The 25646-nt window shown below is 35.6% G+C and overlaps 1 protein-coding gene across 2 annotated transcripts in view; it reads right to left on the reverse strand.

Moving 5' to 3' along the window:
* Positions 1-9314: 9314 nt before the first annotated feature.
* Tmtc3 (transmembrane O-mannosyltransferase targeting cadherins 3) overlaps positions 9315-25646 on the reverse strand; it is a 46377-nt gene continuing 30045 nt past the window's right edge. For both annotated transcript variants that reach the window (XM_050135471.1, XM_050135472.1), the window contains exons 10-14: positions 24230-24341; positions 19343-19446; positions 17390-17559; positions 15827-16053; positions 9315-13911 (exon numbers count right to left, since the gene is read on the reverse strand). In XM_050135471.1, the coding sequence (XP_049991428.1) occupies positions 13097-13911; positions 15827-16053; positions 17390-17559; positions 19343-19446; positions 24230-24341 (1428 nt within the window). In that variant the 3' untranslated portion in view covers positions 9315-13096. The remainder of the gene's footprint in view (positions 13912-15826; positions 16054-17389; positions 17560-19342; positions 19447-24229; positions 24342-25646) is intronic.

The raw sequence follows: 25646 nt of genomic DNA on the forward strand, positions 1-25646 counted from the left end.
CACACATTTTCTAGAGCGAGGAAGACTGAGTTGCTTAGGTAACTAGACTGCGCTAGCTATGCCAATTGATTTATGTGGGGATCACTTTTCTTTCGTTGTCTTTCTTTCTTTTTTTATTAAATTTAAGATAGCATCTAATATATCCTAGACTAGTCTATCTAGCCCCAAATGACATGGAACTTCTGTTCCTCCTGCCTCTGCCACCCTAGTGCCACCATGCCTGGTTTAATTCAGTGCTGGGGACTGAACCTAGGGCTTCCTGAATGTGAGGCAGAAACTCTGCCATCATCATGGTGATCATTTTTATAATTAGTTAAATCTCTAGTTCTGTTTTTTAAATAGATATTTAAAATGTAATACAATAAATTATGTATTATTTTCAAATAACAATTATATTTATATTTCTCTTGCTTTTGAGGGAATGGAATAGTTTAAGTACATGCTTTTTAATGAATGTACAATATATAATATATATACATATAAAAATTTACAAAAATGTTTAAAATATATACGTGTTGTTGATATCTTCGCAATGATATCTAAGTATATATGTTATTACGTGCACGCACACACATATACACACGTTAATTGAAACATTTTGGTAATTTTTTTTGGCAGACTTTCACAAAATTATGAGATTGAATGATGTCCAGAACTCTCATTTACTCTCACAGAACCTACCTCAACTACCCTTCTCTATACCCAAACTTCCTACATTATCCTCCAGGGTCTAGCCTGGTCCATGCCCTCCACAATCCAATACTTGTTTTTCTACAATCTGCCAGACGTGACCAGGTCCCCCAGCCAGTGTCCCAGCCTAGACTGGCAATGAGATCTCTCAGTAGCATCTCTCTAAAGGATCCCATATTCTGTTCCTTTAAATGTCCTTCCATGCATCCATGCATGGAATCCTTTGCACTACTGCTACCGCCCCACTCTATACACAGACAGCTCACATCTTCCTTCAGGGTGAGATACCACCTGGTGAGTCCTGTGAACTACATCCCCTCCTTTGCCACAACCTACCGGATTTAGCCTGGGTCCCACAACCAATGAACCATACTAGTCTGGCCTCCCCTATTTCAATGCAAGGGAGCTCTAAGCTTGGGCATGTATCTTCCACATCTACCCCACATACCACAAGACTCTCTCTCCTACATCATATAAAGCTTTTCAGTCAGAACTATCTACCCCTATACTCCTGTCTTGGAACAGGAAGCATGTCCTGTACACCAGCCCAGACACTCTGCCCACTTGTCTTAATGCTTCCAAACCATCTCTAACCTCTAGAACAAGCCTATCCCCACATCTCCTCTTCTCTCCCAGCATGCTTTATCCATAACAAACTCAAATTTAACAAAGGAAGTCCACATACCTAGATGTAATTGCAAGAATATCAACAATATGGAAGGTTCAAGCCAGTACCTTCTCCCTAAAACCTACCAGTCCAGGAAGAGATGCTTGCTAATGAGAATTACCTAGATGAACTCCAGGACTCAGAACTTAAAGAGTCATAGACCTCTTCAAATAATTCAAGGATTTTAAAGAAGACACGAAGAAACATTTCAATAAAATCAAGGAGGAAAAAAAAAGGTTAAGTAGAATAACTTGAGTGATGCCCCCCAAAAAACCCAAAAAATGTAAGGATGATGGAAATGACAAAGGTGATCCTGGACATGGAAATAGAATTCAGTAAAGAGACAGAAACGTTGAACGCAACTCCAGCTGAAATGAAGTGGAATTGAAGACTGAATCAATCAGAAGACAGATATCTGGTCTCAAAGCTAAAATAGAGGATTGAGACTAAACAAGCCAGGAACAAGAAAAGAAAAGAAAAAAAAAAGAAAAGAAAAAAAAAGAAAAAGGAAAAGAAAAAGGAACAGACAGAAAATGTGGGACACCATTAAAAAACCAACAAATTTTCAAAAGATGTGATCTGTCCCAACCTCAGTCCCAGAAGAGAATCTTTATAGAAAATAACAAGCTAATTTTAAACTACATAGGGAAATGTAAGAATCTAAAATATCCAACATAGTCCCGAGAAAGAAAATTATTACAGTTGGAAAGTTTGTCCTGACTTACAAATCACTCTCAAACTATAATAAGTAATCAATGTGAATCTGGTTTGTGGATGTGAAAAATTAATTAATGGTGCCATGTTCCTATAACTGCAGCTATTCAGGAGTACTGTGAACTCAGGGTCTGGCTAGATAATAGAAAGAGACCTTGGTGTTATGAAAATAAAACACCAATTCTACCATACATCACATTTCAGAGATTAAACATTTATTCAGGTTTTGCTTTTATTTGTGTGTGTGTGTGTGTGTTTGTGTGCCTCTCTGTGTGTATACAACCCAGAAGCCAATGTCATGCCTCAGGAGCCACTCACCTTGTTTTATGAGACAGAATATTTTTTAACCTGAGTCAATGAATATGCTAAACTGACTGACTAACAAACCCCAGGGTCGGACCCTCCCTCCTCCTCTTCTCTCCCCAGTATTGAGATTGCACATTTTATATGAGGCATAGGAAGCACGCACTCAGAAGGGACACTGTGGAAATAGAAAGAGAAAGGGTTTGGAATTTGAATTTGGTACTGCTACTATCTATGAGGGAAGGGGCTTTCTTAAAATGTAAACCAATGCTGTTTTTACTGTCAAGATTTATGTGCATGAACTATGTTAAATACGTAGCATCATATCTGAGGTAAAGGACATCCTCAGCATTTTAAGGCTGCTACCATAACCACAACTATTTGCTCAAACTAAATGTGTCTTTTCTGAATATCCATATGAACTACAAAACAAAACAAACAAAAACAACATAGGATTTAGGACACCCCCCCCCAAAGATTTCTGAGAGGATTGTGATATTTTTCTAAAAAGCTAACCAGATAATTATAATTGTAATCAACATTAAGAAAACATTGATTTCCATAAAGATGGCAAGGACACTAACCAAATACTTTAGATGAATTGCCCGTAAATATCAGTGACCCGGATTTAAAGTTCTCTAAAAGTCATCCTCTAGCAATGAACTTCATAGTTTTAATTCCACTAAATTATGTTTGCGATAAAGATGAGCATGATCACAAAGGACATCTTCTTCACATGTAGCTTCAGAAATATTTTCTGGTTTTATCTTTTGGCAAGGATGATTTTGCTTGAAAAGAAATTTAATTTGCCCATTGGGAGTTCATAACGTGCTTTCAATATTGCTATGGAGTTTTCAGATGCAACGTGAAAGATAATTCCTTTAAAATTATCATTTGCTATTTGATGTCTATATTTTAACGTTGCACAAGAATAATTTATTAGCAATGTGGTTGGTGATTTATTATTTTGCTGAAATATATATATATATATATATATATATATATATATATATAGTTTTGCTAAGTAGCCCAGAATAATTTATTGGCAATGTGGCTGGTGATTAGTTTGTTGAAATATATATATAGTTTTGCTAAGTAGCACAGGCTGGTCTTCAGTTTACTGTCCAATTCAGGCTGGCCTTGAGTTTGCAATGATCTTCCCAACTCATTCTCCTAAGTACTATTATTACAAGTGCGTACACCATTCCTGATTCATATGGATTTTATTGTACTGCATTATCTCTCTCTCTCTCTCTCTCTCTCTCTCTCTCTCTCTCTCTCTCTCTCTCTCTGTGTGTGTGTGTAAGTATGCACATGTGGATTTGTGTGTAAGTATAGGTGTAGAGGTCAGAGGTGTTGGGTCTCATCTTTAATCTTATTTGAGAAAGAGTGTCTTCTTTTGACACTATATCCACCTGAAGAGCTTGCTCATAGATTTCAGGGATTCTCCTGTCCCTACTTTTTACCTCACTTCAGGAGTACTGTGACTACAGGTTTACATATTTATGCCTAAATTTAGATCATATCTGGTGATTTAAACTTGGATCCTCAGCTCGTGTGGCCGGCACTTTTACCCACGGAGTCTTCTCTGTATAGATATCTGAATAAGCATTTATTTTATACTATCTCTGAAATAAAGATTTGGTGTCTCTATAGAAATCAAACAAACTAACCAATTAGTAAAGGTAAAATAATTGCTGAATATTTTGTTGGCTCTTTATTTTGAAAAACTTTGCAGTAATATACAAAAGTAAAGAGAATATTATAACAAATCTTACTCAAGACAGCATCTAAACTTTGAAGTGAACTATTTTGAAAAACAAACAGTTTATTTGACTGTATCTATTTTTCTAACTCCATCTTTAGATTAAGAAATAGTGGTGATTATATCATATTCTAATTGTAATAGTCTGGGTTATTATTGTTATGTGATTGGTCTCAGGACACAAGATAACTCCTCGAGAAATAAACTGTCATTTGTTAGTTAAGGTTTCCACCTGACTCTGCCTCCCGATTGCAGGGATTAAAGGTGTGCACCACTACCACCAGTCTATGTTATAATTCTTATTTCTTAGGTATAAATTTTTTATTGCTGTTCTTTCAAATGTTTTATCTCCTATTTCACATGAACATGGTATTTTATCATGTGATAATAATTAATAATAAAACTTACCATTCATAATATTTTGTATTCCTGAAAAGTTCTACATCTTAAAGTACCATTACTCACACTTCATGTTGTTTTTGTAAAGGATGCATATATAGCTATAGCATGCACATACATTTGCCTATATACTTTCTATGTAACATGAATAATTCTATTTAGTATATGCTATAAAAATAGTTTGAAAAGATTCAGCAGAAGAGGAATAATGCCTGAGACAAAAAGGAAAAATTAGATTCTGAGGATCCTTTTTGAGAGCAGCCCACTCCTGACTTATTTTATCTTTCTTCCATATTCAAAGGCATCTCTCCTGGTGCTATACTCATTTAGCCACGGGCTCTTCTGTAAATGTTTAAAGATTTGATGTATGCTGGGGGAAAATAAGGAGTAAAATTTAAATCACATTAGCTTTTACTGTTGTTCTAAGACAAGCCTCATTTTTTTTTTTTTTTTGACTTACTGTGACCTGATCTCTTTGTGTAGTATGACTGGCCTTGAACTTGCAACAATTCTCTTGCCTCATCCTTCTGGGTGCTAGGGTTTCAGCTGTGAATCATCACACCTGACAGCCATGGCAACCTTTTTAGTGTCACAGAAAAATGGGGTGATTATAAATTGTTACTTTCTTTATTCAATATTGACTACAACCCCCCCCCTTCCCACACACATACCACATGTGTTACACTTTATCTTAGTCAACAGACCAAAAAGCAATGTGCGTGACACTATCATCTTCAGAATTCCAGGCAAGCTTCCACCAAATAGTCCTTGACTAGGGCTAAAATGTGCAGCATTTTGTTTTGCTATCTGCTTGAGTCTCAAAGGACCTCAAACCCTGCAAAGAAACCTTGGAAAAGTGAACACACTAGCCATTTCAAATAAAATTTGTTTAAGCTCAAAATTAGAAGCAAAAAGAAAGATGAAAAACATTTTCAGGACTTGTCAAACTGTTCTTAACTCCAACTTTACAGTGTAAGACTACATCTATGTATGTGTGCTTATGTAAATAAGTAAATATATGATAACTGATGATACACGTAGACAGATGAAAGGGTGATAGGTGATAGATAATTTTTGTCATGGAGTTACCAATACATTTATTTTACCACATTTTCTTTTGTAATTTGAGTATATGGTTAGGATCAAGTGGTAAGAATAAGTTTTAAAACAAGCACTATTGAGAGTTCATAGCACTAAATGCCTACATAAAGAAGCTGGAAAAATCCCACATTAGTGAGTTAACAGAACACCTGAAAACTCTAGAAGAAAAAGAAGCCAAAACACCCTGGAGGACTAGACTGCAGAAAGTAGTCAAACTGAGAGATGAAATCAACAACACAGAAACAAAGAAAACAATACAAAGAATCAATGGTTTTTCTTTGGGTTCTCCTTCTTATTTAGCTTCTCTAAGATCACGAATTATAGGCTCAATGCCCTTTATTTATGGCTAGAAACCAAATATGAGTGAGTACATCCCATGTTCCTCTTTTTGGGTCTGGCTTACCTCACTCAGGATAGTGTTTTCTATTTCCATCCACTCCTGAATATTAACCTTCATCAGGTGATGAAAGGAGACAGAGACAGAGACCCACATTGGAGCACCGGACTGAAATCTCAAGGGCCAAATCAGGAGCAGAAGAAGAGAGAGCACGAACAAGGAACTCAGGACCGCGAGGGGGGCACCCACACACTGAGACAATAGGGATGTTCTATCAGGAACTCACCGAGGCCAGCTGGCCTGGGTCTGAAAAAAGCCCGGCATAAAACCGGTCTCGCTGAACATAGCGGACAAGGAGGACTACTGAGACCTCAAGAACAATGGCAATGGGTTTTTGACCCTACTGCACGTATTGGCTTTGTGGGAGCCTAGGCAGTTTGGATGCTCACCTTACTAGACCTGGATGGAGGTGGGTGGTCTTTGGACTTCCCACAGGGCAGGGAACCCTGATTGCTCTTTGGGCTGACAAGAGAGGGGGACTTGATTGGGGGAAGGGGAGGGAAATGGGTGGTGGTGGTGGGGAAGAGACAGAAATCTTTAATGAATGAATGAATGAATAAATAAATAAATAAAAGAAAGCTGGAAAAAAAAAACAAAGAATCAATGGGACAAAGTGTTGGTTCGTTGAGAAAATCAATAAAATAGACAAACCTGTATCCAAACTAACCAAAAGGCAGACAGAGAATATCCAAATTGACAAAATCAGAAATGAAAAGGGGGATATAACAACAGACACAGAGCAAGTCTAGAAAATCATTAGGTCATGTTTCAAAAACCGGTGCTTCACAAAATTGGAAAACTTAAAGGAAATGAACAATTTTCTGGATAAATATTACTAACCAAAATTAAATCAAGATTAGGTAAGCAAATTAAATAGACCTATAACTGCTAAAGAAATAGAAAAAGTCATTAAAAGTCTCCAAACCAAAAAAAAAAAAAAATCCCAGGTCCAGATATTTTCAGCTCAGAAGTTTACAAGATTTTTGAAGAACTAATACCAATACTCCACAAATTGTTCCACACAATAGAAACAGAAGGAACATTGCCAAACTTTTTATGAGGCTACAATTACCCTGATACCCAAACCAATATGAATAAACTTTCTTTTTTTCTTCTCAGTGATAAATAATGAATACATGCTAGTTGAGTACTCTGTCATTAAACTACACCCCCAGCCCCAATTTCATTCTCTTATTGGTACAATTCCAGATTTCTCAGTGTCATGCATGGATCAAAGATATTATCATTCCTAATTATGTATTTTTGGCACTATTTTCAGAGTGGTTGACTCTGTGTGTGTGCATGAGAGAGTGAGTAGCTGTCCCCCCTAATTTCTTACTCTATACCTAGACTCTGTGGTTCTTTGAATTGTAGCTTGGTTATCTTTAATATCCACATACAATTAAATATATACCATGTTTGTATTTCTGGATCTGAGTGATCTCACTAAAGGTGATTTTTCTTCTAGTCGCATCCGTTTACCTGTGAACTTCATGTTTTCCTCATTTCCTCATGGCTGAAACACTCAGTTGTATAAACGTGCTGTCCTTCCTCTAACCATTCATCTCTTGAAAGGCATCCATGTTGTTTCCAATTTCTGGCTACTTTTCACAGAGAAGTAATGAACATGGATGAGCAAGTCTCTCTGTTTTGGGATGGCGTATCCTTTGGGTGTATGTCTAAGAGTGGGTTAACTGAATCTTAAGGTAGATCAATACCCATCTTCCTGAGAAACCACCATATTGATTACTATAGTGAATGTAGAAGTTTGCACTCTCACCAGCAATAAATGAGTGTTCCCCTTCCTTCACAACCTGGCCAGCATGAGCTGTGGTTGGTTTTATTGATTTTTGCCATCCTGACAGGTATAAGACGAAATCTTAAAGTATTTTGGATTTGCATTTCCCTGATGATTAAGGATGTTGAATATTTCTTTTTGTTACTCAACCAATATACGTGGTTCCTTACCCCCTCATCCACCGTTGCCTTGAAGTTTATCGTTATGAAAATTGTTACAGTAGCTTGCTTTTCATTCCCTTTTTTTTGGTCATATTGCTGCTTTAACTCTTTATTTCCTCAAATGTATTTTATAGGCAAACCTATGGACCTTTATATTTTAATTAAACAAATAATTGCTTAAAGAGTAAATATTGTTAGAATGAAGAAATTAAACCTCTAGTAATTAGGTTTATTTACCTATTTTGTAATTTTGCATTAGCCATTACTTAACATCTTTGCATTACTGTCATCTTTTTTGTTTGCCCTTCTCTCCATTACTAGTTTTTCCTGCTGATGGATTAAAATGATACTTTCTCTTGCAATACTAGCTTTTTACATGACTCCTAATGTTTATCCCAGCAGATTAACATCTTAAACTTTGTCAATGTTTTGAATAAACCAGCAGCAACCTTTCTTATTCCTTTGGACTTTCTTTGGACTAACCCCCTATGATTGCTAATCTTACTTACTGGATTGAGAAGTTAGATTAGTAAAGCATACAGATTTCCAGAGAAGACACATTAAGGACATAATTATGGAGTCCTTTGAATATGGGTGACACCATACTGGATTGATGAAAACGGGGAAAGAAAGAACCCATAAAGTCTAAGCATCCTCTCCCACTGTTTCCTGGCCACCATGGTTTTGCTCAGGAATTCCTACCTTTCCTTTGATTGGCTGAAACTTGTGAAATCCTAAGATCAATCCTTTCTTTCTTGTTCTTCCTCAGGCATTTGTCCTGGTGGGGAAAAAAAAAAAAGTGGCTAGCGCTCTCCCTTTCTGCCTCACATTAACATTGTATAGATTCCTTATTCTTGGATTTAGCATTCTTAAATTTACCCACTAGCCATTGGTTTGGAAGAGGGTGTGTATGTGACGATGTGCAGAAGTGGTGTCCAGTGGACAACTGGATTCATGGATTGGAGACTTGAAACTTGGACTCTATCCCAAGGTCAGCCATCCGGCCTGGCATAATGCATCAATATCTGCACCATGGTCAGAGCTGGGCTTGTTGTAGCCAGAAAACTTTCTGAGACAATTCTTACTTGTTAGAAAATAACTAAAGAAACTCCTGGCCACTGAAATAGTTCTTTGCTGTCTATAATGTACAAGGGAATTAGCTCATTTGACCTTTGAGATCGCTAGCAAAATCTACCTCTTCTTTCACAATTAGTTTTGTTTAGTCACTCCTTCGATAACTCAAACTAAGAGCATGGAAGAGATAAAGGCAAAGGTTACTGAGTTCTGATTACTTTAAGTCTTTAAGAAAAGATAAAGTATGATTTTTGAGATCTACTTTATTCAAGCAGAAATAGAAAGGCACCAAACCCTTATAGAATATAAACTCATTTTGATGGGAAATAGCTACATTATAGACACAGAGGGTTTTGATAAAGTGTAAAGAATTTGTTTCCATATAGTCATGACACTTTTTTTGAATTATCCCTGATATCTGTTAAAGAGCAAGGTAATACAGTATTGCTATTTTAAGCATAGTTTTCATTTAAATTTAAATTTACCCCAGCATGTCATTTTCTTTAGGTAATCTCTGCATAAGCATTAGCGTTAAATCATTTGTTTGCTGTTAGGATATCACTGATATTTATGCTGGCATGTATATAAGTCAAGCTGCATTTACCCAATAGAGCGTAAGACTTGTGTTTAATGTAAAAACTAAATCTGTTTCCCAACCACTTAAAATTTTTCTGTGCAATATAAGTAATGACACTCTTTGAAGAAAAAAAAAACCTTAAGAAATAATTTGCATACCAGAAGACTGAGGAAACAAGATAAACAACTTACTCTATGTTACAGTGAGGGTGATAACCTGGACAGATGCAGACATAAACTTTACATAAAATTCCAAGTTTGAGTTTAGCATTTTTATTTTTTTATTTTGGCTTCTGTCACCAATAGTTAGGAGTGTATCATTATCAGGAATTAATTTATAATATATAATTTTCAAATGTAACTTCTAACAAATTACATGTCAATTCAATCATTTCCTTCTGCAGGCAGACCTGTTATATAAAAACTTTGCATTTCATTTTTAACATCAAAAGGCAATCAGGTTGAAAGTTTTAAAAATTAACAATTTAATAATGAATATTTAGAAATGTGCTACACACAAACAGCATAGTAATATAAATTGCATACAATTTTAAACTACTTTTGAATGAACCCTTAATATGAATGGGTGATAAGTTTTAATAGTTACCAGATATTTTGAGGGCTCATTTTAAATATCATTTGGTCATGCATATAAAAAATAAATATGACAAATATATGAATTTTTGAAGTATAAATTGACATAGAAATCTATATATTCTTAATAGTTTTCATTAAAGCATCTTTGAAGCATTCTATAACATGAAATTGAGAACTCAGATGTAAAAGAAAGGCTTAAGGTTTTATTAGACTTGCATAATTCACATACCAAATACTTACATAACAGTAAACATAAAACTGTTAAACAAAGTGATATATTTAGTTACTTTATTCTCTAAGTCATCGACTTCAGAAAGTCACTCACTGGGGCTGGGCAAGGATGTGCATGCCTGTGGTCCCAGTCTCACAGGTAGTTGGGCCAGGATCACTTGAGCCTCTGAGTTCAAGACCTATTTGGGCAACATTATAAAGCCCAGCCTCAAAGAGGAAGGGTTGGTAGGTAGGTTGGTAGGTTGGGGCTACTCACTAGAAAAATTAGAAAATTCCCAATTTCAATTAACAGGGAAACAAAAACAACTATAGAAGCAATTCAGAATTTGACTCTACTTCCTGAGAAGCAGTGAAGGAGGCGATACGACACTGCTCCTTGAAGATTGTCAAAGCTTTGCTAGAACTTCTGCGCAGGAGATTTATAAAACATCAAAAATGAAAACTCCATCCTTTCCTCAGAACACAATCTGTGATAAGTCCTGTTTTCCTGATTCAGATGTCTTAGAGCTAAAAACATGGGACAGTAGATTGAGCTGAACAATGTTCAGATTCCCACTTCTAAAAGACAGCTCTGAGGCAGCTGAGGGTGGGTGGTATCCATTACTTTTCCTTGTCTGAATAGTTTAAATAAAATTTAATTGGGTTGCAACACTAATTTACAAAGTTAACACAGGAGAAATAGAGACTTTCGTGAACTAATTTAGACCAGTAGACTTCACTCTAAGTACAAATCAGAATCACCTGAAGAAGTTTGGCAAAACTGAAGTCTGGTTCAATTGCCTAGAAATTATATTTAACTGTTATGGGATGGGTGGGAAAGTTCCCATAGGATTCTACTATGAAATGAGGTTGAGCATCATTGATTGGTAATAATTAATAATTGCTACTCAAGATGGATGTGATTTAAATAAATTAAAATTCAAGTAAGAGTATTTTCTTTGTGACGGACATTATTATGAATGGTAATAAAAGGATTTTTCTATAAAATGATTGGATAATACTAATATTTATCTTTGCCACTCAATCAGCTGTGTGAGTTTACTAAGACAGCTCTACTTTTACTATGCCTGCTGTCATAGATTTCCTTTTACCTTAACTTACTGCAGCTGCTTACCTGGAATTCTAACTGTAGTGCTTACAAGCAAACCCTTTTTCTAGGGATATAATAGAGCAAAACAACTTCAAGTGAAAGTATATGAGGTATTCTCCACTTCATATCTGAAGTCACACAGCTATACTCTAAGCATTGAAATATTGCTTTGATGTTTAACAAAATCTCCTGGGTCAAGAATTAACACCCACTGGCATCAGTGCTGGCATTAAATTATCTTAAAAAAAAAAAAACTATGTCAGATCCTCTGGGAAACTAAAAGGAATGGGTCTTTAATGCAGAACATGTTTCTTGTGACCTATTTATAAAAGATTTCTTAGCAACATTACAGAAGCATAGTTTCTAAGTCATACATAATTAGAGATTAGTTAACTCAAGGGAACTTTTAACTAAAGTTAACTAAGGGAAATTATGAAAGATCAGTAGTTAAAATAAATAATAATAAAAATATATTCCACAAGATAATTAAGAAGTTAGTGTTTAAAAATAAATGTCACATTGTTTTGTGTTCAGTTACACTGACTGTAGTGGCTTAGATACCTAAGAATGATCAAGGTGTGACTTGAGAAACAGAAAACTGATTTAAGACCAGAGAGTCTAAGGTGAAAGACATTACTATAATTATTCTAAAACTTAGAATTAGAATGACTGGGACTTTTCAGGATGACAATATGTCAAGAAACAGAACACTTTGGGGAGCAAAAGTCAATGAGTAGTCATGATTATGTAGCTCATGTTAGAATACTCTGTGTAAAACAGAAAATATAGTGTTAGTGTTAGAATACTCTGTGTAAAACAGAAAATACAGTGTTAGTGAGCACCACTAGGAATACAGCTAAAACTACCTGCCTAATTTTAGAGTGAGGTTGAGGACAAGTCTGCAGTTATGTAAATGCATTCCTAAGCTATTATGTCACAATTTATCTGTTATATGAGTGATGCATGATTTATTTTAAGATGTTTTATCCACCATTCCTTCTAAACCTCAATTAAAAAACGCATAAACAGTATGCACTTGTAGTACAATGTCCCTTGGGTTAAGAGAAAAACTACTGAAGGAAAAGGAACGTCTTCAACGAATATCAATCCATTCCTGGATCCAAGAGGTAAAGAAAAAATTATAGGAGAGCTCATAAATGGGAATTCACAAAATCCAGGATATACTGGATTCATCTCCAAGGGTTCATCTTTGACATCCCATATTATTTCAATTCAGATTAGTAGATGGACCTGCCAGCCCACGCCCATCCCCCATCTCAAAAAAAAATCCCACGCCCTTTTCTTTCTATAGTAAAAGTTTCAAGTTTTTCACCTGGAATTTAAGATTTCTACTATAGTCAGCAAATCTGTGCCATATCTTATAAAACATATATCCTGGGGCAGATAGGTCTTCAATGAAAATCTTGTTTTGATCCTATAAGGAGGATCTTATACAGTATATATTCTTATTTTTCAGTTTCCAGTATTAGCAAACACACGATACAGAATGGAAGTCTTTGATAGAGAACAGCATTATTCTCCATTTAAAATGCGTTCAATCTCTTCTAGCCTTTTCAAAGCAGCAACTCTTTTCTTCTCAATTTCTTTGATGTCTTTTGTTGTTTTATGGGGAGCCTCTTTGTCTGCACTTTCTGTTGATTGCTTGTTGGATTTCGAGTTTTTATGATCACTTGTTTTTATGAGTTGTGCTGGATTGGGTTCACTTTTGATTTCTTTTACTTTCTCAGAAAGGATTTCATCTTTTTCTTCTGTACCTGAAGTCATATCTGCTGGGGACACTGGCTGCTCCACAATACCAGAAGAGGAAATTTTATCCCTGACTATACTCAAATGGCGTTGAATATACTCCTCATGAGGCGCTAATGCCAATGCTTCCACCAGGCATCTTTCAGCTTTCAGTAAGTCCTTCTCTTCAAAGTACACAACACACAGGTTGTGCTTTCCTTGCACGTTGCTTGGATCCATTTCCAGTATCTTTTCAAAACACTTTTTGGCTCCAGGTATGTCCTTCTTTTGATTCATTAGAATATCTCCTTTTAAAATGAGACCCTTGGTATGGTCAGGGTAATACCTGAGCAGCTCTTCTAAAATTGGCAGTGCCTTTAACTCCTTAGCAGTCTGTGAATACAGGAGAGCCAGGTTAAACAAAGCACTTCTAAAGTCAGGTTGTAATTTGATGGCTTTCTTCATCCAAATCTCAGCTTCAGAATCCTTTTTGTCATCCATGGCAAGCATGCCCAAATTGAAATAGCCATTGGCATCTTGTGGCTCTTCGTTTATGTAGTTTAGGAGCCGTTTTCTAGCTTCAGGTCTCAGTTTAACTTCACCTGAAAGTCATTTTATTTTTAATATCAATGAGTGAATCGTTTTCAGGTGTTTTGTTATGTTACGCTATTACAAAATATAACAACAAAGCAAATTATTTCTGTATCTAAATAAAAAAGTAGAAATCCAATACATCTTTCTTTATAGGAAAGACAATGAGCTTGAAACACTCAAATGATAGGTTTGTTTCTTTGTCAATCAGCACTTTGGAAGCCAAGAGGAGAAATTTCCTTAGTTTGGAATTTAACAGAACATTAGAGAGGAAGAATAGATGAGAGTTTAAGACACAGGATTTCCAAAGATGTGTATTCAAGCACAATTCTGCTAATACTTTGAGTTTATACATCAAACAAGTTCTTTAATTTCTCTTGGTTAATTTACTGAATTTTCTATGAAATTATAGGACACACATGTACATGTACATATAACTTATATAAAAGATCAGCAAGTGTTTTAATAACTATAAATATCCCAGTCAGAATTCCTGGTATGTTAGCTAAAAAAAATTAGAAAGTTTCATAGTAAAATTACACTATTTAGTATAAAACTATGAGGTTTTGAAAAACAAACACTGAAATAAGTTTTTAATGTTCTTCATGTTCATACATTTAGATGAGAGCTTGTGTTGGATAATGAGTGACTTTCATAATTATTAAGATTCTAAAATACTTGTTTTCAAATTTGTACTTATTAAATATCAAACATAAAGACTTCCTTATATTGTTTTAACTGACTGAATGATTAATAAAGAAAATCTGAAAATAGATCAATAGGATCAGCTCTTAGACAAGTTACTGTCTATTAGCTATATTAATTCCGAGTACTGACTAAGTCCTTCTGGCCTAATTCTCTAGCTTACCAAATAGAAGATTGGGACATCAAACTCCATTTAAGTTACAAAAAGTTCTAATTTTATGTTTCTTTACTTCTGCAAAAGTTTAAAGAAATACATTCAACACATACATAGAATATATAAAGGAGTGATTTTCAACATAAAAATTGTTATTATAAATCATTTATGCTATCTTATGAAGAAAAATATCCCTAGATAAAATATGGTTCAAAGACAGATCTATTGTGATTGATCTTAGTTTACTACATTAGAGGAAATACAAGAAATTACAATAACATTCAAAAAACAAACTAAATATATATAAAAATTGTGTTTGAAAGAAAATGACCCCTAAAGGGAACCTCACTATTAGGAAGTTTGACCTTGCTAGGGTAATTGTGACTGTGTTGGAGGAAGTGGGCTTTGAGATCCCTATGTTTAAGTTACACCCAGTGTCACAGTTTACTTCAAGATGCAGAGCTCTCAGCTCCTTCTCTAGGACCACGCCTGCCTGCTTGCACCGTGTTTCCTGCCATGATGATAATGGATTCAACCTCTGAAACTGTAAGCCACACAAATTAAATGTTTTCCTTTATAAAAGCTGCTGTAGTCATGATGTCTCTTCACAGCAACAGAAACTCTAACTAACATAAAGATACACAAAGAACTTTCTTGAATGGCAGAGTAAACTAACATGAGATTAAATATATGATAATGACCTGGGATCCTCGAATATGGTCACAAACCACCCCCCTCACAACTGCTGCACTATTTGGACTGTATACTTACTATACAAGAAGTTTTATTATGATTATATAAATAAAATAATATTGTACACGAGTTAGGTGCTAGTTGCTAGAGTATATGAAAAGTTTTAACACCCTCTAGAAAAATGAGCAAGAAATACTGTCACATACACTGTTTGTGTCACTTGGAAGGACTTTATGTCAAGGATTTTCAATATCACTATAAGTTGTCTGATGTACATACACAACTTTATTATGATTTGCCTTTCTGAAAATGTTTGTTATGGCTTTTGCTATATTCTAATTGACTAACTATAGACATAGTTTCAGGAAACTTACCCGATTCCTGCATTAAAATAGCAGAATTGAATAATGCTAGTTTATGCTTGGGATTTAGTTCCAAAGCCCGATTAAAGTTCTTCAGAGCTTCATTTGGTTCTTTAAGTTCAATATAAACAATTGCCAAGTTGTACCAGAGATCTGCGTTGTTTCTGTCCAGCTCTAGCGCTTTAAGGTATGCCTCTTTTGCTTTGAGAGGTTTATTCATTTTTAAAAGCAGCTCTCCCCTGTGGTAAGTAAACAGATAAGGTTTGCTTACAGTCTTACTAGGCCACTTCATAAATACCACTTTGGACTAGATTTAAGCCTTCCCACACAATGGCTTTATTTTCTTTACCTTATACTCTTAAAAAGTCTCTGTTAAAAAATCATTCTGTGAAACTAGTCTCAAATCTGAACTCTCATATATTTTAATACTATATAAAAAAGTGCATATCTGACTTTGGATGACAACTGTAGAGAAGTAATCAAGGCAGGGTGACAGAAAATGTGTTCAAAACTGAATCACAGAAGGGAGACAACTAACTGCATAACAACAGAGCAGCTAGCTACAGTGGCAGATTAGTCAATCAGACGATACTGAAACACCTGAAAAAATATGGCAGTTACTGGGAATTTGGGGTCTTTAAATCTAAGTCTTAGAAATCTCTCTTCGTATATTATATTAACTTAGTCTCCTTCAAAGTACACTTCTAAATGACTATTTAAAAAAAAAAAAAAAAGAATTTCTGCAGGCGGATCTCTGTGAGTTCGAGGCCAGCCTGGTCTTCTACAAGGACAGGAACCAAAAGCTATGAAGAAACCCTGTCTCGAAAATCAAAAAAAAAAAAAAGATTTTCCAAATGGTTGGTTTGGAGAGTACTTATGCCACCTGCAGGTCACTTTCAGGAACACACGAGACTTGGCCAGGTTATCTATAGTCTTTCTAGTATGGTTCCATTTTGAGTTAGAGAACTTAAAAAAGTCATTTTGCTTAAAATTTGTGAGGTTATTTTCATTAAGATGAATACAGCAACTTCTGGGCACGAGACCAAGGTGTTATTTTTATGCAGAGATCACTGAGGGTCTTTATGGAATAAACTGAGGGCTGGATATGGAAAAAAAAAAATTCCAGTTTAGGAATTGATTTTAATCTTTTAACCTCAAAAAGTTAAATTCAGAATATACTTTCCTCAGAGAAACAATGATATAAATTAGGGTGATCTTCATGGTTAGTATATAAAACAAAGTTTAACACACAGTGTCTCTTAAGTATAAAGGTAATAACATTTATAAGATAATATACAAAAATATTAACATGATATCAGTTTTTTCCTTTACTGTCAACCAAAAAGTCTGCTTTGTGGTAAAGGTGACAGTGACAGAGACTGATTGAGACTGATAATGTTTACAAGACACAAATGGATCTAATACGTAGCTAATTCTAGAACTCCTTTAGCTAGTGTAATGATTCCTTTGTCAATTTCAAACTACTTAAGTTTGACTGGTAATTTTGTTGAAACATACATGTAGACAGATATAACTTCAATTTTACAGTGGTGCTGCTAAAGTAAACTATGATACCTGCTAATGTAAGCCTGCTTGAAGTCCGGCCTCATGCTTATTGCCTGTCGATAGAGCTGATCCGCCTCCTCCAGGCGGGACTCATTTGCTCGGATGAGGTTGGCCAGATTGATATACACATTTAGGTGATTTGGGGCAATTCTGGCTGCATATTTTTTACCAGGGATAATCTGTTTAAGAGAAAAACATGTTTGTATGTTTGATAGTACAGTTGCAAATAAAAATAACAAGTTCGCCTACTGGCTCCCTTCAAATAACACAGAACCTAAGGTTGGGCTGATAAAACAAACCATAAAAATATAAAAAGAAAGCAGGGCATGGATGCACATGCCTTTAATCCCAGCACTAGAGGGGCAAATGGATTTCTGGGAGTTAGAGGCCAGCTTGTCTACACAGAGAGCCCATGAAAAACAAAACTAAACAAAGCAACAGCATCAACAAAAAAACCCAAAGAGAAGCAAGCACTTAGAAGTACCTAAAAATATAAATACATTTTTTGACACTGAAAGACTTATGTTGTTTTCATTTGTGCCAGCTATGAATTTTCCTGGCTTTCTGCTTACACTTCTCTTATATTAAGTTAGATAAATCAGAGCTTTAAGAGGTCAGGATCTCGTACTGTCCAACACAAGATAAAACTCATTTCCGTCCAGCTCTGTTAGCTCTAGTGCTGTCAAGAAAGTTATTTCTTGGCTGCAACAATAGGGCAGCTAGCTTTATTTCAGAGTCATGCTAAAACCTCACTTGTTTTGTAAAGTTAAAAGGTAAAGTGCTATTTGGGTGTGAGAAGCATAATTCTATTACATGTTGACTTGAGAAAAATAAAAAGATTACATGATGCCAAAAAAAAAGTAAAACACTCTAACTGAAATTCCAGTATTATACACGATATAAATATGGATCTTTTGTACCATATATCCAATGACCTTACACCCGTACCTGCAACAACTGGTTAGCACAACAAAGCAGCGGAGATGGGAGTAGCTGCTGTTTTTTTTTTAAATTTTTTTATTGATTATGTATACAGTGTTCTGGGCACCAGATCTCATTATAGATGGGTGTGAGCCATCATGTGGTTGCTGGGAACTGAACTCAGGACCTCCGGAACAGCAGTCAGTTCTTTTAACCTCTGAGCCATCTCTCCAGCCCGAGTAGCTGCTGTTTCACCACTTGTTTTAATGTCTCCGACAGGAGCAATTCTGAACTCACTGTTTAGAGTACACAAATACAATTCTCTTCATTTGGTCAACTATAGCAATTTATAATCAGCATCAGATATTTAAGTTCTAAGACTCAGCATTTACATGTGAACTATACAAAGCATTTAAAAAAATTAATGGAGCAAGAAATTATGACTAGTGAGGAACAGAAGGCTGAGAGATATACTATAGTTTAATATCAATGAATTAAGTACTTAAGAATAGGTAATTCTTTCATAAAGAAATTAAATTAAATGCAAGCAATGCTTAAATTAAATGATAACATTGATTGTAATGTGCAGCGCACAACGCCTGTGTGCGCTCTTTATGCTACCATACAGTTCGCCAGCTTCAGGCAAGGGGCTGGAGGTTAAAACATATAAAGACACACAAAGACAGAGAGATAGACTTCTAGTTACTGGTAAGAAACCCCTTATTCAATAGCACCATGGAGGCTTATATACCCAACAGTCAAGTGGGCCAACAGGTGAAAACCTTATCCTTTGATCCTCAAGGCCAAGGCAACACGTGCTCGTGAAGCAGAGCTGGTAAGCAACTTTGACACAGCCTTTAGTAACTCAAATCAGAAGGAAAGTAAAAATCTCTAGCAGGGAAGAGCAGCTGGAGGCCAGGACTCCAAAATGGTCCCGGTGTACGGTGTGCGGTTGTTGAATATAAAACCTTACCTTTAAAAAAAAAAAGAATAGGTAATTCTTAGTCCTATGGACATGATGCAGTAAATAAGGTAACTTACTTGAGGCATTAGTGATTTAGCCAACATATAAGATTCTTCTGCTTCTCTAGTTCTGTTTAAATTTTTGTAAGTTCTTCCTACATTCATGTGGGCACCAATATCATCTAAAACAGAACAAAACAAAACAAAGCATTTATTGACAAATATACTAGGCAGTTTTCATTATAGCTGTTGAGAAGGTAGGTCGTCAGCAACAAGTAAGAGAATGGGCAAGCAGACTAGCCCTGCTCTTTCTGAAGTTCTGAAACAACCTGTAGAACTCCCAACCGACAGCACTCATGGAACACTACACAATGACTCAGAGCACTGCAAGGACACAAAGCCCATGAAACTCGGGAAACTTCGACCACATCTTTGAGGGTGAAGGAAGAGAGATAAAGACAAGGAACTTTCCCCACTACATTCTACTACAGCATACCACAAACGTTTTTATTTCCTTAATCTCACAATTTTGAGAAAATACAGCTCAACTCTATCAGTGAAAATGATCTTGGTAATTCCTATAATTAGGACATGGGTTAAATTATAATTAACACATGTGCACCATGTTAGAGTTACAGCTAAGAAATGAAAAAACTTGTAATTAAAAGAAAATTTTGTGCATGTGATCAGAGTGGAATGTTTGATTGGTAGGTTGATAAAAGATGTTATGGTTGTTCTTTTTAAAATGATGATACATGAGAATTAAAGAAAATTTATAATATTATGCTAATACCAGAATGTCAAAAATTTCTATCTCATTTTCTGATATGGAAAATAAAATGAATAGTAAATTTATTTAGAGGGCGTATAAATATGCATCTTCAAGAAAGATGAGGACTAATTACACAATAGTTTAAGAACAACATAAGCCTAATAATTATTTCAAAGGTTTTGAATAAAGATGAAGGGAAGGGAGACCTTCAATCAAACAGCTTTTACTCAACACCAATATCTAACAGACATGACACGGTTTCAATTATGATTGCTACTTGCCTGCAATACCGATGATTTTGCAATTGTGGAACAGTAGTTTTCTGAGTGCAACTCCCAGGACACATAGGGGCCAAGCATATATACCTTGGGCATTCCCCTAGGAGGAGAGCAACAGTCCTAAGATCTTGCTATGTGATGTTCATTATGTTTCAACTGAGTGTACTCTATAAAAACTGCCAGGAGTAAGTTTTGAGAACTGGATGTTCCTAACAATTTTGCTTCTGTCCTGAAGTGCAAATAATCCAACAATCTGTGAACATATAAATGAATGGACAAAGTCGTAATAGCCACATGAAGAAGTGTTACTCAGCCAAACAAAAATATTTTTTAATGAAATTTATGAACATTGATGAGTATCAAAATAATTACTGCAAGAAATACTGAAAAAAATAGGTCTATAGAGGATGATTTTGTCCATATACAATTTGAGAAAAAACAAAGAAATATATAACAATTAAAATCAATTCTGTTTTATTTGTTAGAAAATATTACAAAAGGATAGGAAGATTTGGGAGACTGATGGATATTTCCATTATCTTGGTGGCAATGGTGTTATGGATACAAATACATAAAAACATGAAAACTTAAATTTCTAAAGAATTGTTTTTTGTTTTTTTTGGCAGCCAGCACTCCTCAAAATTACCTTCAATGATTTATACCTACAAAGAATTTTAATTCCTCAAGAACCATTCTCTAGTTATTAATTCTAATTTCTATGACTTTTATGTTTTATATTTTATCTATAAATTCTAAGTATTTAAAAACACATGAATACTCACAAATATTTTTGTTGTGTATTTATATGTATTTTTTACATATCTTTTATACCTTACAATAAATGTGTATCTTTGGTATATTTTGAGTTGGCTAATCAAAGCAACTGAGGCCCCTAAAAATTAAACTCACAGAACCCTATTCTCCTTTTAGCCTTCCTACCTGGCGTAAACTGGTTCTGGACTGTGAATCAAAGGTCATGTATACAGGCTTTGTGCTCTTGAGAAGTAGTGGAACATTTAAGAGATAACTAGTCGAAGAAATTAGGTCAGTGCAGGTATGCCATGAAGGGAATATTTGAACTTAGGTCCTTTCCTGTTCTTCTCTTTGCTCTCTGGTTCTCATGAGGTGTGCAGCCTCTTCTGCTGTAAGCTGTCTTACGAGTACTGTCTACCCAAAGGCTCAACGCAATTATCAAGTCACCTAAAAGTTTCTCTGTATTCAAGTATTCAATCCAGCAATGGAAGCAGGAATAGTCACTGTACCCCACACTTTTAAATTATCTTCTCATTTCCTAGTTGCATTGAAAACAATGTATTTGTTTATATAGCTTATATTTACCTATAATATTATCAAGGGCTAGACACTGGCCTAAGGTTTTGAAAATGAGTATTTAACCATATACTATACAAAAAGAGACTTGATTACTTTTCAAAATTTAGTATGTAGATTTTGTGATTGAACTCATTTTTATATAAGGTCTATTTGATATCAGGTTCTAAGCATTTTTTTTTTAAAACGTAGCTCAGTCTATCTGCATTTGTAAATATATATATATATTTCACAAGTGCCTTAATCGGCTGAGGCTTCTCCTGGCCTATTAGGCTTCAAAGCCTCAAGTTCTTGATCTTTCTGTTGCCCAGTCTCCTAAGTGCTGACATTGTTGGCCCATGGTACCATAGCTTGTTTCAGAGTCTAAGCTTTTAACCACCAAACAATTGCCTCTTTTACCTGGCCTTGGTCATTCTGTTACTTTTGGTAGTATCTAGTAATGTCATAAAATAACATTATTCTACCTGCCAAGTGACTATAGTCACATAGGAAGAAGACAAAAAACACATTATAAATGTTGTTTGTATTCAGTGTTTCAAGTCTATGAGCTTATCCAAAAGAAAGTATAAAATGATGTTGATCATCTATCATCCTAGCCTATGGCTTATTAAACCTACTTCAGAACATGTCGATGAAGACATATTCGATATATATATGATGTAAGCTTACAATAGAAATAGTGAAAAGTGAAGGGGGAGTTACTTAATACTGAGTGCTTACCCCTGCAACATCCTGTGATACAGTACACCACTCACATAAGAAAACTCACCACTCAAAAAATCTCACACACGCACTTGATTTAGTGGTTACAAAAATAATGAAACAGAAATCACTACTCCAACACAGAAGTGAGAAAGACAAAAGTGAGGAGGCTTCAACCTTAAGTGTTTGATAGAAAAGTGATAACTTGAGCTGGCAAGATGGCGCATTTTGTAAAGGCACCCAGCAGGCCTGGCACCCTGAATTCTTTCCCTTGCACGAGACTGAAGGAGAGAATTGACTCTCCTGGTTGTTGTGTGACTGCCACAGCTCGTGTGCACAAACATGCAATGCAGCAAAGAAGTTTTTAAGAAGATAAAAATTCTGGAATAAAAATCTAAGACTTCAAAAAGAATTGAATTAGATTTACTACATTTAATGCATTTTGCTTGTGTACAGGACAATAAGATGATCCCAGTGTAAAACATGAATTAGATGCTTATGTTGCTACAAGGAAGCTCCCTATCTTCAATAAACCAGTATTTCAAACATACTAAGAACGAAATTAGTAAATATAAGACAAGAAATAAGTGTGTGTATGTATCTTGCAGGAAATATACGAAAGAAAATTAAGGGGTCTACAATTAAGTGCTTTTGCTTAGTTATAAGGGAAGATGTTTGGAAAAGAGGCCATAGGAAACAGGTTATAAAAGACAAGTAGTGTACATAACAGAATTACATTATGGTAGAAGACAGAAGGGAAGAGAAAAGAAATACATTCTGTGTTCAAAGCACACAATTTTACAAACATAGAAAAATGAGGCAGTGCCAACCACTGACCCCATTCATGGTTAATATGTGAGGATCATTCTGTGAATCTTAGACTGGGATAGAATGATGCTATCTGGTGGTATTGGTAGTTGGATATAACATATGGTAAAACAATTCTGCATACTTGAAATTCAGTAGCACTCTTCTGAAAATTACTGCGGTTCCAAATATATGCTATTCAGATACCAACATTTCTTCAGGTATGTTTGATCTTGTCACTTTCCTCCCATCCCTTTAGAATCAATTTAGATTATAAACATCAATCCCTTAGCCTTTCTTCCTTAGTAAAGCAAAATGAAAAGAATTCTAAGCCTTAGTAACGGAGTAATTCATGCCTACAAGATAGATCATCACCTTAGCTGGAAAGAGGAGAAAACCATTTAACTACATCAACAGATTTAATTTTCAGTTATTACTAATCTCAAGCAGGGTGCTAATGCTGTTTGGCAATTGATGTTTTTCTAGCTGCCTGGCTCTGCTTCATGTGGATAAATTATGGGATTACAAAATTGTACAATTTTACAAAATGTACAATTTCAGGTACATATAAATCCGCACCAGAATAAGGTCTCTAGATTTAAATGCACACTGTAGTGTGTGAAGCACCATCTACATGACCAGTTTGCATTCTCTCCTTCATACATCTCAAACAGTCCTTTCCTTCCCTGTCTACTGGTGATTTTACCTTTTCACGGTGGAAACAGAAGCACACAGAAGGCGATTTCAGGCTATCCCCCACTCTTTACTCAGCTGCATCAGTTCTTTTCTCAACTGCCCTGAATACACTGGACATCTGCCTTGTTTCTCCAAGAAATGAAGCTGTCATTCTGTCACCTTCTTTTTGCCTAGCACCACAGCTCTGAATTTGCAACACCCTTTAATTTTCTTTTCCTTTGCTGTCTTCATAATTCTTCTTCTACTCCCTTGAACTCAGCTTAATCAACTGCACGTCTCCCACTGCACGTAATGTATACATTAGTGCCATCTAACAACTACGATTTTAATACAGCCTTAGAAAATAAGCTACTCCGCAATTTATTAGCGAACACTGTTTACCTGGCTGGACATGGGTAGCCTGCAAGAAGTATTTCAAGGCTCTCTCAAAGTTTTTCTCATTTTCCAGAGCATGGCCCACATTATTCCATAATTTTGCATTGTTTTTATTCACCTTAAACACAAGTGAAACAGAATGAGTTATAATCAGAAAAATAACCCACCAAAAATCCAAAACACTCCAGTTCATAGACATTTGTTCAGGTAACTATTGGGAAAGGAATGTTTTATGGAAATACTTCTAGAAATGAGACAAAAGACTATACGACTTCCCTGTCCGCTAACATATTATAAAACCACAGCAGTTTGACTTTGTTTATGTATTAGAAATGTTCTTCAAGTTTTATTTGGCTAGAGCATAATCCTGTTTCAAAACAAACACCGCAGTAGTATTTGTATTTTGTTTAGGAGAGAAGGCACTAGAATATAAGGATATACTTTAGAATGGACATTTTTTAGACCGGACATATTTAAAACTATTTACATAGTTTACTATGGAAACAGAAATGCTGAGATGAAACTTGTGAGATCCATGTGTGTGCTTAGAGTTCACATGGGTAGAGCATGATACATAGCCAAAGGAGTAGTGCAGTGGCTGCAATGTAGGCTTTATTCAATGTTCTGAGAATAAAGGCAAGCAAAATTCATAGTAATTATGGATACCATTAATATACAAAATTTATGGACTAATAGTATGGTAATGATGCTTCAATTACCTACACAGCTAGGAGGAAAGTAAAACTGCATGGTACAAGAAGAATCATCCAATCTTTGGTAGATGGTATATAAAGATATCTCATAGGCTAATCATAGTGGTATGTTATTTGTGTTTTAATAAACAAAGCTTGCCTGAAGATCACGGGGCAAGGCAGCCACACTAGTTAGCCACACAGGCCAGGCAGTGGTGGCACACACCTTTAATTCCAGCAGCCACACTAGTCAGCCATTGAGGCCGGGCAGTGGTGGTGCACGCCTTTAATCACTAGAGAGGAATATAAGATGGGAAGAGACACGTCTCAGGCTTAGTCTCATTCTGAGGATTAGTGGAGGCAGGATTGCCCATTTCGGTCTGAGGTAGATGTAAGAGCAAGTGGCTGGCCATTTTGCTTTTCTGATCTTCAGCTTGAACCCCAATTCCTGTCTCCGGGTTTTTATGATCTGTGCAAGAGCTACTAGAATGAAGCAGAAAACTCAATAGAGCTAAGTAAGGGAAACTAAAGAAGATGTCAAAAGGAGGAGTTGTTGGAGTGGCTGAGCAATTTAAAGCATGGGTTGCACTCACAGGACTTCAGTTTGGTACCTACCACTCACATCAGGCTGTTAAGTGCCTGAGACTCCAGCTTCAGGAAAACCCAACCCCTCTAGCCTTAGTGAGCATCTGAACTTACATGTCCACACCCACACACAAACATCTGCACAT

This window comes from Alexandromys fortis, unplaced genomic scaffold (genome assembly GCF_014885135.2).
Source record: "Alexandromys fortis isolate MF-2015 unplaced genomic scaffold, M_Fortis_MF-2015_v1.1 scaffold_24, whole genome shotgun sequence".
NCBI classification, from domain to species: domain Eukaryota; kingdom Metazoa; phylum Chordata; class Mammalia; order Rodentia; family Cricetidae; genus Alexandromys; species Alexandromys fortis.